The sequence below is a fragment of the Nicotiana attenuata genome, chromosome 9 (assembly GCF_001879085.1).
Source record: "Nicotiana attenuata strain UT chromosome 9, NIATTr2, whole genome shotgun sequence".
In the NCBI taxonomy this organism is placed as follows: Eukaryota; Viridiplantae; Streptophyta; class Magnoliopsida; order Solanales; family Solanaceae; genus Nicotiana; species Nicotiana attenuata.
The window spans coordinates 12,074,094-12,092,343 of record NC_031997.1 but is presented as its reverse complement, the minus strand read 5'-3'; the positions used below and the strand labels follow the sequence as shown (position 1 = coordinate 12,092,343).

At 41.9% G+C, this 18,250-nt stretch overlaps 1 protein-coding gene across 2 annotated transcripts; it reads left to right on the top strand.

Annotated features, from left to right (window-relative positions):
* Positions 823-3,296, top strand: LOC109232063. Of its 2 annotated transcripts, none has more exons than XM_019397716.1 (3): positions 823-1,276; positions 1,358-1,433; positions 2,973-3,296. In XM_019397716.1, exons 1-3 carry the CDS (start codon positions 1,190-1,192, stop codon positions 3,119-3,121), a joined length of 312 nt encoding a protein of 103 aa, XP_019253261.1. In that variant the 5' UTR covers positions 823-1,189; the 3' UTR covers positions 3,122-3,296. The 2 variants fall into 2 exon arrangements, with proteins under 2 accessions (XP_019253261.1, XP_019253259.1); XM_019397714.1 differs by having other exon boundaries at positions 832-1,276; positions 1,352-1,433.

Below are 18,250 nucleotides of genomic sequence, written 5' to 3'. Positions count from 1 at the left end.
ATACATACTGAATAAGCATAGCTAATTGAGGATCCTACCAATTAACTACAACAAGAACGTAGTTGAACGAATAGAGAATAAATCAGGCAACTATATTAACATAACACGAAGTTCATCCTTCAATAGGTTCCATCAAAACCCTAGACAAAGTATTTAGCTACTCATAACAAAGCAAGATAAAATCACTAAAGTATTCATAATGTGCAAAATAAGATAACAAAGAGAATATTGAAAAACTCTAATGGTTGATTGCTCTTCTCACACTTGTTCTTGCCTCCAATTCAGTCTAAAAACAAGCTTAACCTTTGCTTGGGCGAGTTTGTTGAGTTTATAAAGGGTTAGGATAAGTTTCCCCGGATTTACACTTTAGTCCCAAATTTATGGGCAGTTACACAGTCGACCGCGGCCGCGGCAGAACGCGGCGCGACCACGGTGAAACATAACTATTCTGCCTCACTTGCTTGGCCTGCCGCGGTCCAGCCACGGTCGACCGTGGTCGCGGTGGCACCTTGCCCAGTCCTCCTTTGCCTCTTTCTTGCTTATTTTCGTTTGGGTTTTTCTTGATTGGCCTTTTATCAACATTTTTGACTCCAAAATACTGCATTGTCTCTTCTTAACTTGGATTAGTCCCTGCGAAGCAAAAGAACACCAATTAGTGTATTTTGTTATCATTTAGCCTTTAAAACAACAATAAAGTATGGTACATTTAGAGTGTAAATAGCGTTTATATAGCCTATTATCACTGATCAATCACGATCAGCATGCAAGGTAAGGAGATATAAGCCAGCTGTGGGGTTAAATAATTTTACATAAACTCGAAAAGACCTGATTGGATAATGGGAACTAAATAATGCTGGACAACAGGGTGTGTGTGGGGGTGGGGAGATAGAGAATTTGTCTTTTAAGCGACCTTAGTTTAGTGCAATAAAGAAAGTTCAACTCAAACCATAGTGGGGTGCTACTAGGAATGAAACCGTTGTTTGTCAACTCAAAGACCTTTTCCGCCTTAATTGTAACGGTGTTTTCTCCCATTACACAAAAATATCTGGGAAGATAAGACTTGGCTATCATTGTGGTGAGAGCTGTTCATAAATCCTTGTCACAAACCAGCTCCATTTTCACGCAAACTCCATTTGTTGTATACCATGTGGAGAGAATAGTTGTTCAAAGCGATTGCAGGGGAAAAAAAATGCAGTTTGTTGATCGGAAGAAGAATAGGTTGTCAGCAAATTCTCGAGTTACTCTGGCTTCTATTGAATCCTTGTCCGTACCACTTGTAAGTTAATTTCTATATTCTCCTTAATTCAGCCAATAACATTTTGTAGAAATATTGTTAATCTGAGGCATGCAGGTGCAGGAAATTGTGTTCTTGGCGGACTACCGATGCACCAAGTGCCAGCAGAGGGTTGCAGAAGTAATGTCAAGGATGAATGGTAAATTCTCTTTCCTCCTGTCTTATATAAGATCCATTTGTATTTTTTGGTTACATATCATCGTCTACATATATAAAAGCCATAATAATTCTTTGAAAGCAGTGGTGAATGAAGAACACAACAATTAAATAAGAGCTTTTGCAGTAGCTAGAAAGCAGAAAATGAATTTGTATTATTTTGATTCGCGTGTTACAAGGTGTGTTACAAAAGAAAAATTTTCCTTTTATATAGTATGAGAGTTTCATCCCTAGTACAAGTCTAAAAAAGGTAAAAATCTTCCTTTCTTGTTAATTACTGATCCGTAACAGACATCGAGTGATATCCTTAGCTACCATATATGGTGCAAAGTTTAGGATGGTTGCAGTGCACATCATTTCAGCTTTTGAGGGGCCCACATGAGAATTTTAACAAAAGTGGGCTGAAGTTATATACGTTAGTCATGAATCATGATCATTCTAAGTGGAGCTTTTCCAACTAAAATTCTGTCTTAACGGGTAGTAGTACATGTAAAAATATCCTCCTCCTTTGTTGACGACAAGTCACTGTTCATACAACTTGCTTTTTTGGACCACTGGGTTTGCATTGGATTCTATTGCTTTGTTGAATTCCCCAATTTTCAAGGAATCAATCACTCTTTTGGCACAAAGCGTTGGATATGATGTCCTTTTGTCAAACGAACTTTCTATTGCTTGTTTGCTTTTTCCTTTGGTCCCATTGGTTTTGGAAATTTTTAGCCCCCTTTCTATATTTCCCAGGAAAGCACCAACATTAATTTTAGTTCTACTTGCAGCCATAAAAATAACAAATTTATATAAATAAAAAATTTAACTTTCGACTAATTAATGGCTCTTAAACGGGTAGTAGCAGCGTCAGTTCAAGCCTTACCTTATTTGTTTAGCTTGACTAATGATCCCTTTTTCTGTTATACGGGCTATTTTAGCTGGTCTATTTATGCTTGTTCAGGCCAAATGAAATTTGCAACTTAGTATGCTGCCAACATTTTAAATTCAAAACTTGCTCTCAACAGGAGATTACGAACTAGGTCACAAGGAGTCACTGCCCCAATTTCCCACCTTAGAATGTTGTGACTTTACTTGTATATTACTACCTCCGTATCAATTTATGTGATCCTGTTTGACTGGGCACGGAGTTTAAGATAAAATGAAAGACTTTTGGAATTTGTTGTCCTAAAGAAGTCAAAAAGAAGCTCAGATTATTTGTGTGGTTATAAACCCTATTTCCTTTTTGGTCCGTTCCAAAAAGAATGAACCTTTTCTAAATTTGGTAACAATTTAGCTTAAACTTACAATTCTACCCTTAATGAAAAGCTTTTATAACCACACAAATACTGACCCCCTTTTTGACTTGTTTAGGACCACATATTCCAAAAGACTTCATTTTTTTTAAACTCCGTGTCCAATCAAATAGGTTCACATAAATTGGAACGGAGTGAGTATCAGATTTGATTTAGACAAACACGGAGGAATCAATTTGTATAGCTAGTATTTATTTAACAGATGGATGATGATTAAACTACAGGAGAAACGGAATCTGTATTGATAAGTGTGCTGGAGAAGAAGGTGACTCTAACTTGCAATTTTTCAAAGGGACGAGTAGCTTCAATCTGCGGGAATCCCTTCAACAGATTTACTTTCCTGATGCGGATGTTCCTCTCTTCTTGCTGCTGATCAATATACGTCCAACTTGATACATTTTAATAATTTCTGTCTACTTTCCAGTTAGTCATGTTATGCATTTGACACGTGTAATTAAATGTGCTACATGGATAAATAAAAGAAAGGCCAAATACATAGACAGACCATTAAATTTGACTTAATTTTTCATTTTGGCACTTCAACTCAATCTTGTTCCATGTTGGCCCTTCAACTTTATTTTTTTTGTTTCACTTTAACACAATTTTTTTTATCCCAGATAAGAACGCAGCGCGTGCAAATATCCAGCTGCTACCCCCACCCCCACCGCACACCCCCCCTCCCCCCCAAAAAAATTTGCTTTTTTTTTTTGTAATTTCAGATTATTATTTTTTCCATTTTTCTGCCCCTCTTCCGGGGAAAAAATATTTATTTTAATATATTTTCAGTAATAACTACTGGTTCAACTGAATCCACAACTTTTGACGCGGAGTAAAAATTTGTATGTAAAAATTCATTAAAATTGCAAAAATAATAGATATGAACCCATAACTTTAAAAATATAACGGGTTCAATGTTAAAAATATTAAAATTGACCCGGATCCGCCTCTGCGTTGGGAGTATGAAATTTGGCTTAAAAAATCACACGCGACTACAAGGGCGAGGCAAATCACACATGGAATCTAGTCAGCTTTTGTGTTAAAGTGGAACAAAAGAAATGGAGTTGGATGGTCAAAATGGAACAAGACTGAGTTAAAGTGCCAAAATGAAAAAATGAGCCAAGTTTAATGGCTTGTCTATGTATTTGGTCTAAAAGAAAAGTTGTTACTCACAAGTTGGAATTTCTCTTTTAGTTTAATTAGCTTTGGATTTCTATACCTTAATGGCTCCTATGCAAGAATATATAAAAATTAATAATGATATATGCAAATTAATACTTAATGGTTTAAATGATCTTTGTCTTTCCCTAATATATCTGAAAAAGTTTTGAGTTGATCTTCTTGGTCTTTTGCTGGGAACCAAGGATCGATGTTGAAGAAAGGAAAGGAAAATCACCCACTCCAAGTCTCAGCAAACATCTATATATAAGGGATTATCCTTATGCAATGATCGAGGTTACATCTACATACCTACATGTCAGAAAGATAATGAAAGAATCTTTACAAAGCAATAGAAGTCAAACAGATTTCCCCGATTTTTTTTATAGTATGGTTGGAGTTAAAGAAGAATTCAACAGGCCGATCGTTTAGAACAAGAGAAGAATTAATGGCATTATAAATTATTTACCCGTAAAACGGTACAGTTGAATTTATATGTGGTTTCTAGACAAGTGAATTAATTCGATCCTGAAATAATAGAAGAATTGAATAAATATGCAATACTTAGCCTTAAGATGAAAATGAAACAGCAGAAACAGTAGTTCCGGGAGTAGGGCTTCCGGGTACAACAACAATGAAATCAAAAAACAAGAAGATAAAATTATATAAAGCTTTGAACAGATTACATCATAAGTTTGCCAGAAAATTCGTGTCCCTTACAATAATAATAGAGCTCACTATTTATAGATGTACCTAGGGAACAAGGTCCTAGGATCTTACCCTTTTTAATGTCAATTATGAGGGCCGTTGAAGAATGTGTAACGGTGGGCATGAATGACAAATTCTCTATGACGGGCAGTGTACTAAATGCTATAAAATATTCTCCATTAAATGCTACCGAATGGTAGGCATTTATTTCATCTTTATGAGCACCATTCTTTCCGGTAACAGATGGAATAGTTGTCCTCGGTTTTAGCTATCCTCTGCATTCGGCTCCACGTATCACTTCCTTATACAATCATTTAACATAACATATTTTACCCTATACAGATAGCCCCCCTGCTTTCCGGTGATATAACTTTGTGTCACCAGAAAGTTGGTAGAAATATTCTTTTTGGCCAGACTTTCACTGACCCCCTCTGAAAAGCTTCTGACGGTTGATTAGACACACTGTATAGGGTCGAGTTTGACCAACCCCGTCCTCCAAATGGACACGACCTATCATGTGGACAAAGGTTGGGCCCAAGGGACGACCACGTAATCACGTCAGCCCCTCTGTAACGTGTACTATATCTTTAGTTTACCTATTTTATCTTTATATGGTAAATAGAAGAAAAAGGGGAAATCCCTCCGCTATATAAGGGGGGTTCCCAACTGTGTAAGGGGGAGGAATTTTTGGATCAATAACATTGCTACTTACTCTCTCTATTTCTCTGTCTCAATTTCTATCTCTTTCTCTCTCTGAAAAACAGATACCTCAGATCTTTGTAACATTATCACGCAACTATGTCCTTTAACTGCTCTGAATCACCAAACCACAAAGGATTACTCATACTCTAGTGTCGATTATCTTTGATTACGATTTACCTCTTCTCTATATATTTTATTGATTTGCTTAAACATTGTTCATTAACTTTTTAAGCTAAACACACACGTCTCTTCATATTTAATGCCACGAACACGTGTCATCCCACGATTCAACATAACTTTTGCTGGCTGTCGAGGTATTTATGGTCACGAGTTTAGCCGCATAAACCCTTACTTATACGCATCAACTTCCTTAATAACACTCTGAATTTTCTAAGACTTTCTTTACTCAACTCATCTTTCGACTTCAACCTTTCTTTAACTTCCTTCTTTGAGAGACAAAAACTCTTCCTCTAATAAGAAATGGCCTTCTCTTCAAGAAAACCAAGTTCTTCAAAGAACTAAGGCAAAGCTGATGATGTCGCTCCCCCTACGATGAGTACCATCGTCCCAAAGGACCTGGTTACCACCAAAGATTTTGAAGAGAAGTTTCCTTCTGCTAACCCTCGTACATGGGCCATTGGCAGGTACCCTTCTTCCATTCGTCCTTCCAGTATTCCTGCTATGACGGAAGATTGTCGTTGCCAAGATTTAGATATTATCGCTCCTGATCTGCCAGAGCGGGTAACCTTACCAAGGAGGGTTTTACAAACTTTTACATGTATCCCTTTACTTTGAGAGTGTTTTCTCTGTGTGGAGAGCTTGACTCCGTTATTGCGGAGTTCTGTCTCCGCTACCAGGTGTGTTTGGCTCAAGTAAGTCCTTCCGTGTGAAGGACGATTGCTTGTCTTCGGCGCTTGTGCCAAGAAACGGGGGAGGAGCTATCCCTAGCTTACGTGATGAACCTCTATTTCCCTAAAATCTTCAGCGAGGGAATGATAAACTTCAGCAAACGCGGCCACCATGCTCTATTAGCAAGCATGGATGATGACAACAACTGTGGGTGGATGGAACAGTTCGTTGTAGCCACCAATAACGGCTTCATCCTTTCCGGAATCAAGGACAACACTCGTAAGCTCCTTGTTTAATATTTCTTTCATTAGAAATCTTCTCATATCCTTATTGACCCTCCTTCTTTCGCCTGTTCCAGCAACTCGATGGGTTCCACCTAGAGTTGAAGGCTTAGACTAATGGGCCTAGAAAATCTTGGACGTCACTATGCCTGAAACCCGCATGTGGAAAGAACTGGCCCTTATATACGGATGGAAGGCCAAAAATCATGGGAACTTAGACTCATCTCGTCTTTGCTTTTTGTGTGAGGAAATTGATTAATCCTTTCTATCTTTGCAGAATTCAAGTCAACCCCAGGGCTCGATTGTCGTCACCGAGGAGGACATTTTAGCTGATCCTGCTGATGCGGCGAGGCTGCATCAGGAGGCACTTGCTCGAATAGGTGTCTCTGGGCCTGCTTCGGGTGCAAGTGTTTCTTTTAGGAGTCCTCGACTAGTGAACAAGCAATAAAAAAGAAGGCGTTCCGCCACGGTCAAGGGAAAGAATAAGAGGGCGAAGAATGTTGCCCTCGAGTTGTCTCTGGAAGTCGTAGTGATGTAGCGACCCGGGCCCACACTGTGCATATATTGTCCGCTTTGGGTCCCACCCTCACGGTTTTGTTCTTCCCCTGTCCCACTGGGGAAAAGGACTATGCACATGTAAGTCCAAGTCTTACTAATATAGCCAGGACTCCCCCTCTCATTTCTGATGTGGATTCATGCGCCCACTGCACAACTTGTCACGACCCTAAAACTGACCCGGTCGTGATGACGCCTATCGTGAAACTAGGCTAGCCGACACAAATCCCAAATCAAACCAGTATACAATAACGTCATTTCTAAGCCATTAATTAATCAATAATCTCATAATATAAGTCTAAATGAACAGTGCGGAATAAATACACAAGTCCGACATCGGGGTGTCACATGTCACGAGCATCTACTCAGGTCTGAATAAAACGAAGAGTCAGAAAATATACTAAAAACAGTCTAAGGAAGACAAGAGGGAGAAGAGCAGCGCTGCGAACGTCGGGCAGGTACCTTGCTAACTCCGATGACTCTGCCACCAAGCAATCAACACCCGTAACCGGGTTCAGAAATACCTGAATCTGCACACAAGGTGCAGGGAGTAATGTGAGTACGCCAACTCAGTAAGTAATAAAAGTAAATGAAAGCTGAGTAGTAAGAAAGCACATAATTCCACGTCATAACACTACAACAAATACAGTACATTGCTAAAAAACAGTAAAGAAACCTTTTTTTTTCTCGTAAAAAAAACAACTCAGTTTCCGTAAAAACCCTTTTCCTTTTAAAACATCTTTCAATAGTTTCAAACGAGTGATAAAACAGTGAGTAAAAATGTTAGAAAACATAAACAGCCCCTCGGGCAAATCATGTATCATAAACCGCCCCTCGGGCATAATATCAATAGAACCAGCCCCTCGGGCTACCTCACAATCACTCGAAATCAGCCCCTCGGGCATAATATGAATCAAGAACCGCCCCTCGGGCAAAACATTGATCAAAACAGCTCCTCGGGCATGCAATATGAAACAACAACAGCCCCTCGGGCTACATTACATCACTCACACTGGGTACCCGCGCTCACTGGGGTGTACAGACTCCGGGAGGTGCTCCGTAAAGCCCAAGCGCTATAACAAGCCATCTCGTGGCATAATCAAACATGCCCTCGGACTTATAACAATCACAAGCCACCTCGTGCCATAATAAACCAGGCCCTCGGCCTCTCATATATCACAAATCAGTACCACATGCTGCAGCGTGCAACCCGATCCCATAACATCCTCACAACACAGGCTCAATCAACACTCACTCAAGCCCTTCGAGCTGACAGTAAAACAAGTACTTGGCTAAAAATATCATTTATAAAATCAAGAGGAGTGAATAAAACCTAGTTATGAAAACTGTAAGAATATAGCATGATTGAGTGTAAATACCAAACCGTAAACAGTGAGGAAATCAGTAGTAAAAGCCCTGTAAGGGTCCAAACGATCGGCACAAGTCCCAGACACGGCATTTAGCCCCAACACAATAATACTTTCCAAAATATAACAATATCAAATACTTTCCAAGTAAATACACGACTTAATAGTCGTACAGGACAGACCAAGTCAGAATCCCCAACAGTGCGCGACCCCACGCTCGTCACCTAGTGTGTGCGTCATCTCAAAATAGCATAACGATGTGAAATTCAGGGTTTCATACCCTTAGGATAGCATTTATAATCATTACTCACCTTAATCCGGTCCAAACTCTAGCCCGCGATGCCCTTGCCTCTCGAATCGGCCTCAACTCGCGTTGAATCTACCCAAAATCAGTATCATAACATTAGAATATTCTAAGGGAACGAAGCCCATGCGAAAATAATCAAATTGCATCAAGAGACCCGAAATTGGCCAAACCCGACCCCCGGGCCCACGTCTCGGATTCCGATAAAAATCACAAAATTAGAATCCTCACACTCCCACGAGTCTATACAAACCAAGATCATCAAAATCGGACCTCAAATAGCCCCTCAAATCCCCAATTTAACTCTCCAATTTCAAGCCCTAATTTTCCAACTCTTTCTCTAATTTTCCCACTAATTTTCATGATTAGACAATGAAAAATCACCATAAACAAAAGATATAAAGCCCAAATAGCTTACCTCTCTATCAACACTTGATTCCCTCTTGAAGTCTCAACTTGGAGCTCCAAAATCGCACCAAAATGATGAACAAATGACTGAAAATCGCGAAGGGGTCTTCTTATACTCTCTGTCTAGCAGTCTCGCACCTGCGATCCCATAAGCTCACCTGCGCTTCCGCTTCTGTGGAACAACATCCGCTTTTGCAGATTTCACTTATCTCGCTAGGCCTCGCATCTGCGATCGCCTCACCGCTCCTACGGCATCGCAAATGCGGTTACCAAGCCGCACCTGCGGTCCTCCACGCACCTGCGGAGCTCGCACCCACGGTCCCCAATCCGCAGGTGCGGATATGACAGAAGCAGCAACATCAACTGCAATTTCACAAGTTCAACCTTTCCGAAAACTATCCGAAATCATCCCGAGGCCCCTGGGACCTCAACCAAAAATACAAACAAGTCACATATCACCATTCAAACTAATACCAATCTTCGGAACCCTCAAAACAACACCGAAACACCAAATCGCCCTCGGATTCAAGCCTAAGGATTCCAAAACTTCCTAATTCCGCAAACGATCAAAAACTCTATCAAACCTCATCTGAATGACCTCACATTTTGCACACACATCACAGATGACATAACGAATCTACTCCAATGGTCAGAATTCCATTCCGACCCCAATACCAAAATTTCCACTACCAACCGGAAAACGCCAAAATTCCAATTTTGCCAATTCAAGCCTAAATCTACCACGGACCTCCAAAATACATTCCAAACACGCTCCTAAGTCCAAAATCACCCCACAAAGCCAACCAAATCATAAAAAATCCAATTCCGAGATCGAATACTAAAAATCAAGACTGAGTCAAACCTTTCAAATTTAAAGCTTCAAGCTGATAATCATCCTTCCATATCTATTCCGATTAACCTGAAAACCAAAACTGACGATTTACATAAGTCATAATACATCATACAGGGCTAGTCATGCCCGAGAACTAGCGAGCAAAGTGCAAATTCTCAAAATGACCATTCGGGTCGTTACAGGTGACGAGCCCTCCGCCCGCACTGGCCATAGATACTGTGGTCATTGACGATGATGGAGAAGCTAGTGATGAGGGGGCTTCTCTACATAGAAGATGACGATCCTCATCAACTCAACATAATGCTCAACCTGTCGAGTTAGTTACACCAACCAAGGACGATGTTTCGGCACTCTAGGCGGAGTTTGAGATGGTAGGAAATGCCAACTCTCGTTGCCCGATCCTAGTTGTTGCGCTCGGTACCGTGAGGCTGAGTATCGGGCCCTTGTCGTCCTCGGTTGATGAGCAACCAGCACTGCATTTGTCGCATCTGCTTCTCACCCTTTACTGCCATCATCTTCATCACCTTCTTCACCCAATCTTCCACCAGCCACTGCTACATCATCTCCACCGGCCGCATCTGTTCGAGAAGAGGGTGTTCCTCTTCCTTAGTCCCTAGTTCATGGGAATTTAGGGAAAAATTATGCCTCCCCCTCAGAAGATCCGCAAAGGAGGAGGAGCGTTACTCACTCGATCTCCACAAGATGCAATCTGATGTCTCAGCCGGTGGAACTTGCTAACTATCTGAAGCCTTTGGCTTCAGAAAAAGAAGAAAAAGTACTGGCTCTCTCGGGAGAGTGCTTGTTGAACGATGCTATGCACAACGCCGCTGTGGTATATTCTTCATTTTCTTTGTTATTTCTTCTATCTCTTTGATTTAGTATTATTTTTGAATTTGCCTTTCTTGTTTCGCGGGCCAATTTCCTTGCTTTCGAGGGCCTCCAAAGTTTGATTAGGGAAAAGGAGGAACTTACTCCGAGCGGGATCAACTTTCGGCCGAGTGGGACCAACTGCTGCTCGCCTCTTAGAATTGGAAGCCAAAGCTGCGGAGGTTGTTATGTTGGAGGCTCGTTTGCAGCAAACTGAGCAAAAAGCAGAGACCCTTAGCAAAGATATTGCCCCACTGAGGGTTCAATTTGAAGAGGCTAAGGCCAAATGAGCTGAAGTGCATAGTGCTGTTCTTGCTGCATCCGATCGTGATGCTGCTTTCGCTGAAAGATCAAATAATTTGGAGGCAGCCTTGAACTCCAAATATGAAGTGCTTGCTGCGGCCGGGGGTGAGATATGCCAAGTTGGAGGAAAGGTATAAGAAGACCATCGAGCATAATAGACTTTTCATCTCTACTATCTGTGATCTTGATGTTAGCATCCGGTCCGATAGGTCCGTGAGGGTGAATCTTTATGCCGAGGTTGACCAACTTAAATAAGAACTTTAGCGCCGAGCGGCTTCCTTCATTGTTAAGAAAATGCATTCTATTTATATCATGAGGAGAAAAACCTTGGAAGAGGCCAAATCAGGTGTCGTATATTTTGACGCCGAAATTGCTAAGGCCCTTGAGTTGGAGTTAGCCGCAAAAAAAGGTCTGCTGGCCAGGATGCTACCGATTCTTCTGGTTCTGGTTCTGAGTCCTGGGGAACTGGAGAGGAACCAGAAGGTGATGATGTTGAGGGCCAAAATGATGAAGGCCAAAATATCGAACCGGCGGTGGATCTACCCACTTCCACTGGGGGAGTAGATGCTTCTCTTCCTCCGGGTTCTAGAGATGCAGCAGTTTAGCTTTTCGTTTCTTTTCTCGACTTTGTACCTGTGCCATTTTGGCACATTTATTGTGAATAAAAACATCTTTTGCTCAAGTATTGTATGAGTCTTTCCGCGTTCTTTTGTTTAAACATTCATGCATGTTTTCATTTTTGCATTCCTTCTTGCTTAAGTGTTTTGCGCAAATTTTACTATTTGCGCCTAATTATACAAGGCTTTGGGTGTATTTTTCCCTGAAAGCATTTGGATTCCGGGCATAGGTTCTTTCGAAATCAACCATTTATTGTGAGGGTTTTTATGAGAGACGGTCCTCTTATGTTTACAATGATCTTGAAGAGGACATCTCCTATTCATTACGGCACTAGCATTTGAAGTACTTGTTTAACTTTCAAATGACAAAATCAATTCATCGTTCAGAAAAGAAACAAGATAGAAATAAAAGGACTACACTTTATTCCTTCCGTTTTCAAAAGGTACATAAGCATTCGTTATGCTAAAAAGAATTTGCCATTTCTTGTTGCTAACTTGTACAACTTCTTTCTACGGGGCTGACCGCGTAGTCCCCGGTCCATGTACAACTATGTTTCCGGTTTTTGTATTCCGGTCGACGTGCCAGTCATTGTTGTCGTATCACTTTGTTCGTTGATTCTGCTTGACCATTTGCGATTGGATGATAGGGTGAAGATGTGATTCTTTTGATTTTCAATTCTTCAAGAAACTGTGATCCTTGAGCCTATAAACTATGTCCTGTAATCACAGGCTATCTCTTTTGGTATCCAAATCTGCAAATTATGTTCTCCCACAAAAAATCCACCACTTCACGCTCGCCGATATTCTTATAAGGACCTACTTCGACCCACTTAGAAAAATAGTCACTCAAAATCAAAAGAAATCTTACGTTGCCAGGTGCCAGCGGTAGTGGTCTGACGATATCCATTCCCCACTTCATGTACGGCCATGGAGACAGAACAGAGTGTAATGGTTCTGCTGGTTAATGTACCAGTGGTGAGCAAAGTCGACACTTATCGCATTTTTGTACGAAAGCTTTGGCATCTTATTCCATTCAGGGCCAATAGTATCCTTCCCTTACCAATTTTAGTACCAAGGAGTCGGCGCCCGAATGATTTCCACATATCCCTTCGTGGACATCTCGCATAACATAGTTAGCTTCGGAAGCTCCCAATCATTGGGCCAACGGGCCTTGGAAAGATTTCTTGTACAGTTGGCCTCCCTTGAAGCTATATCATGCTTTGGCGCGCAGTGCCCGGGATGCCTTCGAGTCTTTGGGCAACTTCCCATGCTCGAGATAATCAATGATTTCATTCCTCCAGTCCCAGACCAAATTAGTCGTATTCACCTCATAGTATCTATCTGCATCCAGAACCGAGTGCATGAGCTGTACTACTGTCCCGAAATCCGATCCCTTCATTCCGTTGATGAACCGAGGTTAGCTATTGCATCCGCTTCTACATTTTCTTCCCTCGGGATATGCGTAATTGACCATTCTCGGAACCAAACAAGCAAAGCCTGAACCTTCACTATGTATTGTTGCATGCGCACCTCTTTGGTTTCGAAGATCCCGTAGACCTAATTTACCACCAGCTGGGAGTCGCATTTGATTTCTATGACCTCGGAATCTAGTCCACGACCCAATTCGATTCTTGCAATCAAAGCTTCATACTCTGCTTCGTTGTTAGTCAAAGGGACCGTTCTCATGGCCTACCTTAGGGTTTCTCCCGAAGGCATGATCAATACTATGCCGAGCTCGGACCCCTTTACGTTAGAAGTTCCATTCGTAAATAGGGTCTACACTCCCGATGTCAATTTTGACACTATCACTGCTTCTTTAGTTGCAAGAGGCAGCAATCCCGGACTGAAATCGGCCATAAAGTCGGCCAAAACATGTGACTTAATTGCAGTCCTATGTTTATATTCTATGTCAAATTCCCTCATTTCGACGACCTATTTGGCCGACCTACCTGAGAGTTCGGGTTTATGAAGGATATTCCGTAGGGGAAAGGTGGTCACCATAGCTATCGGGTGACATTGGAAGTAAGGCATCAGCTTCCGAGCGGTGACTACGAGTGCTAAGTCCAGCTTCTCCAGATGCAGGTAGCGAGTTTCTGCTCCCATTAAATTCTACTAACGTAATAAATGGGAGATTGCGTACCTTCGTCCTCACGGACTAAAATGACGCTTACCGCTATCTCCGAGACCGCTAGGTAATTAACAAATTTTCACCTTCCTCCGGCTTTGATAGTAACAGAGGGATTGAAAAGTATCTTTCCAAATCCATTAAATCCTGCTGGTATTTTGGGGTCCACTTGAAGTTGTTCTTCTTTTGAGTAGCGCGAAGAAATGGTGGCATTTCTCTGTTGACCAGGAAATGAACCTGCTCAAAGCAGTCAATCTCCCTGTGAGCCTTTGAACCTCTTTTACGCTTGACAGTTGGTCTGGGATGTCTTCGATGGCTTTGATTTTATTGGGGTTTACCTCAATCCCCTTTTGTGACACCAAAAATCCTAGGAATTTGCCGGAGCTAAACCCGAACGCGCATCATCTCGGGATTAAGCTTCATATTATGCTTCCTTAGGATGTCAAAAGTTTCTTGCAAGTGCTTAATATGGTCACCTGCGTTCAACGACTTAACAAGCATATCGTCTATATAACCTTCCACGGTTTCCCTATCTGTTCTTCAAACATTCTTTTTACAAGCCGCTGATAAGTGGCTTCGGCATTCTTTAGCCCGAAGGGCATCAAATTATAGCAATATGTGCCGAAATTCATTATGAACGAAGTTTTTTGCTGATCCTCCGGGTTCATCTTAATTTGGTTGTACCTAGAGTAAGCATCGAGGAAACTTATTAACTTGTGCTCGGCCGTTGCATCAATCATTTGATCGATGTTTGGCAGTGGGAGCGAGTCCTTTGGGTACGCCTAATTCAAGTCCTTATAGTGTTCGCACATGCGAAATTTATTGTTCTTCTTAGGAACTACTACTACATTAGCTAGCCAGTCTAGATACTTTACCTCTCGGATCGAACCGATATCAAGTAAGCGAGTTATCTCCTCTTTGACGAATTCATTTCTCGCCTCGGCAATAGGATGTTTCTTTTGTCTTACCAGAGGAATTCTGGGATCCAAGCTTAGCTTGTGTAAGGACATCTCCGTCGGGATACCTGTCATATCCGCATGCGACCACACAAAACAATCGGCATTAAACTTAAGAAATTTAATAAATCCAGAGGTCTGGGTGCAATCCTGTCCCCAAATGGAATTACCTCTCCAAGAACTTTTCAAACAATGCGACTTGTTTAAGTTCTTCCTCTATGGACTTTGTTACGTCCGTCTCTTCAGGTAACTGGAAATATCTTGGCACCTGATAAGATTACGATGCTTCTTCCCCCTGGTTAACTTCAATTGACATGGGAGCAGGCACCGGTTCCTGTAATTTCTTTGTCGCATTCTCCTTCACTTTGCTACTGGAGACCGAAATCACATCCATCTCCCTTTTTTCCTGTTGGTCGCCTTTTATCTGTTTAATCCCCTCGGGAGTTGGGAATTTCAACAACTGATGATACACTGATGGTACGGCTTTCATATCGTGCAACCATGGTCTTCCCTGAATAATGTTGTAACCCATATCACCGTCCACAACCTCGAAAATTGTCGTCTTCATCACCCGCTCGACATTTGTGGGCAGCATGATCTCTCCTCAAGTTATCAAGCTTGTGAGGCTGAACCCGGCGATGAGTTTTGTGGCCGGAATGATGCTTCGAGTAAGTTTGGCTTGCTCCAATACCCTCAATTGTATGATATTGGCCAAACTTCCTGGATCCACCAGAACTCGTTCGATTTTAAAATCTAATACATTTAAAGAGAATTTCCAATGCGTCGTTGTGCGAAGGTAATAATCCGTCTGCGTCTTCCTCCATAAAAGTGATGTCGTCCTTAGCGACTTCGCAGAGCCTCTTGCCCTGGATTACTGTGACCTTCATTTTTTTTGCTGCCGAGAAGGTAACCCCGTTAATCTCGTTCCCCCCAAAAATCATGTTGATCTTCTGGCGCGGGGGGTCTTCTCCTATTTTTGAGGGCTTTGCGTTATCACGGTTGCGATCGTAATTGTTTTTGGCCTAGTCAGTTAAGAATTCCCTGAGATGGCCCTTTTTCAGTAGTGTCGCCACCTCTTCACACAGATATCGTCCCCAGTTCGGTGGTCGTTCATCGCGTGGTATTCGCGCCACAAATTAGGATCCCTCTGGCTGTGATCGGACCTCATCGAATTTGGGAACCGTGCTTCTTTAATGTTTCTCATTGCCGATACCAACTCTACTACACTAACATTGAAGTTGTATTCTGAGGGTCTAGGATAGGAAAGATCTCAAGAACCTGATGCTTCCTTATCCTGTAGCGAACTGTTGTTTCGGCCATGATTAGTTCTTCTATCGGTAACGAATGTATCTGCCAATCAGAAACCTCAGCCGCGTCCTTCGGCCCGTTTGTAGGAAAAAAACCAGCCCCTCGAAGACGGTGTATCTCCCGACCTTTAGCCGACGCCGAGAAGCCAAGCTGATCATCCTCAATCCTTATCTTGGGCTCGTACTGGTTGTGAACATCTGCCCGAGTCGTCGCTTGAAATTCGAGAAAGCTTTCCTTCAACTTCTAAGAGGCATCGAAACTTCTCGGGTTCAAACCCTTGGTGAATGCTTCAGCCGCCTATTCATCCAGAACAGCCAGGAGCAACATCCTTTCCTTCTGGAATAGTGTTACGAATTCCCGCAGCAAATCGGATTCTCCTTGTGCAATTCTAAATATGTCAACCTTCTAGGCCTACACCTTTCTAGCACTGGCATGGGCCTTAATGAAAGAATTCGCGGTTATCTCAAAGGAATTACAGAATGCTCGGGTAAGAGTATATACCACGTCAAGGCTCCCCTCGTGAGAGTCTTTTCGAATTTCTTTAGCAACACTGATTCGATCTCGTGGGGAACTAAATCATTCCCTTTCATCGCCATTGTATAGGTGGTAATATGTTCCCGAGGGTCCGAAATCCCATCGTATTTTGGCATGTCGGGCATTTTAAACTGCTTTGGGATCAATTTTGGTGTCGCGCTCAGTTTGTACCGCAGATGAGTATACTTCTTTGAGTCCGGTCTTTTCAGCACCTGTGGCGCACCCGGGATTTGGTCCATGTGAGCGTTCACTTCTCTCATAAACGTAGGAGTTCGCTTTTGAAGGGATCGCTTTCGTTGTTCTGGCCGAATCTGCTCCCCGCGGTCCTATCGAAGCCGACCTCGCCCCTTGGGGTGTTGTTGTCGACCCATTTTTTGATTTGCGGGAGCACCGAGAGGAGCTGGACCTTGCCCATTCGCGGTATTGGAAGCTCCCGATAACGCTTGCTTTAGTTCTGTCATAACCTTATCCTACCGTGTGAGATGGCCTAGGATGACCTCTTGTTGCTCCAACAGGACCCTCACCACTTCAACAACATGTTCCTCTTCAGCATCGTCGAGAGTCGCCTCCCGAATATGATGTGGGTACTGTCTACTGTGTACCGGCGTGGTATCGCTCCCCATATTGCGGGTATCACTGATTGAATTCTCGTGCTGAGGCTGGTCTCCTTGGGCCTCAAGATTGTGTGTGTTGTTAAAACCATTATCTGCCATTTTATGTTATTTTTGCTAAGAACAGGTAATCAAAATACGTTAGTAAAAGAGACAAAGACCAACTTAATTACACGACTGTCTAGGCCTCACGGTGGGTGCCAAACTATTTACCCGTTAAACGGTACAATTGAATTTATACGCGATTTCTAGACAAATGAATTAATTTGATCCTGAAATAATAGAAGAATTGAATAAATATGCAATACTTAGCCTTGAGATGAAAATGAAACAGCAGAAACAGTGTTTCTGGGAGTAGGGCTTCCGGGTACAACAACAATGAAATCAAAAAGCAAGAAGATCAAATTGTATAAAAATTTGAACAAATTATAGCATAAGTTTGCCAGAAAATTCATGTCCCTTACAATGATAATAGAGCTCATTATTTATAGCTGCACCTAGGGAACAAGGTCCTAGGATCATGCCCTTCTTTAATGTCAATTATGAAGGTCATTGAAGAATGTGTAACGGCGGGCATAAATGCTCTCTATAATGGACAGTGTACTAAATGTTATAGAATATTCTCCATTAAATACTATCGGATGATAGACATTTATTTCATCTTTATGAGCACCATTCTTTCCGGTAAAAGATGGATTAGTTTTCTTCGATTTTAACTATCCTTTGCCTTCTACTTCACGTGTCACTCCCTTATGCAAATCACTTAGCATAACATATGTTACCCTCTACCTAAATCATATTAGGTAATCACCTACCGCTGGGAAAGAAGACGACAAGCCGATGTCGATTCTAGTGTAGAATAACCAAAAATCAAGACAAAGTAGTTGAGAGAGACAAGCAAAGGTATGACGTAACCCTCATCCCAACGGCTTCTTAGCGGACCGACAAATAGATTCCTCTTTGACTAAGGAGGTGTTTCCTCTTCGGGCATAGAAATAA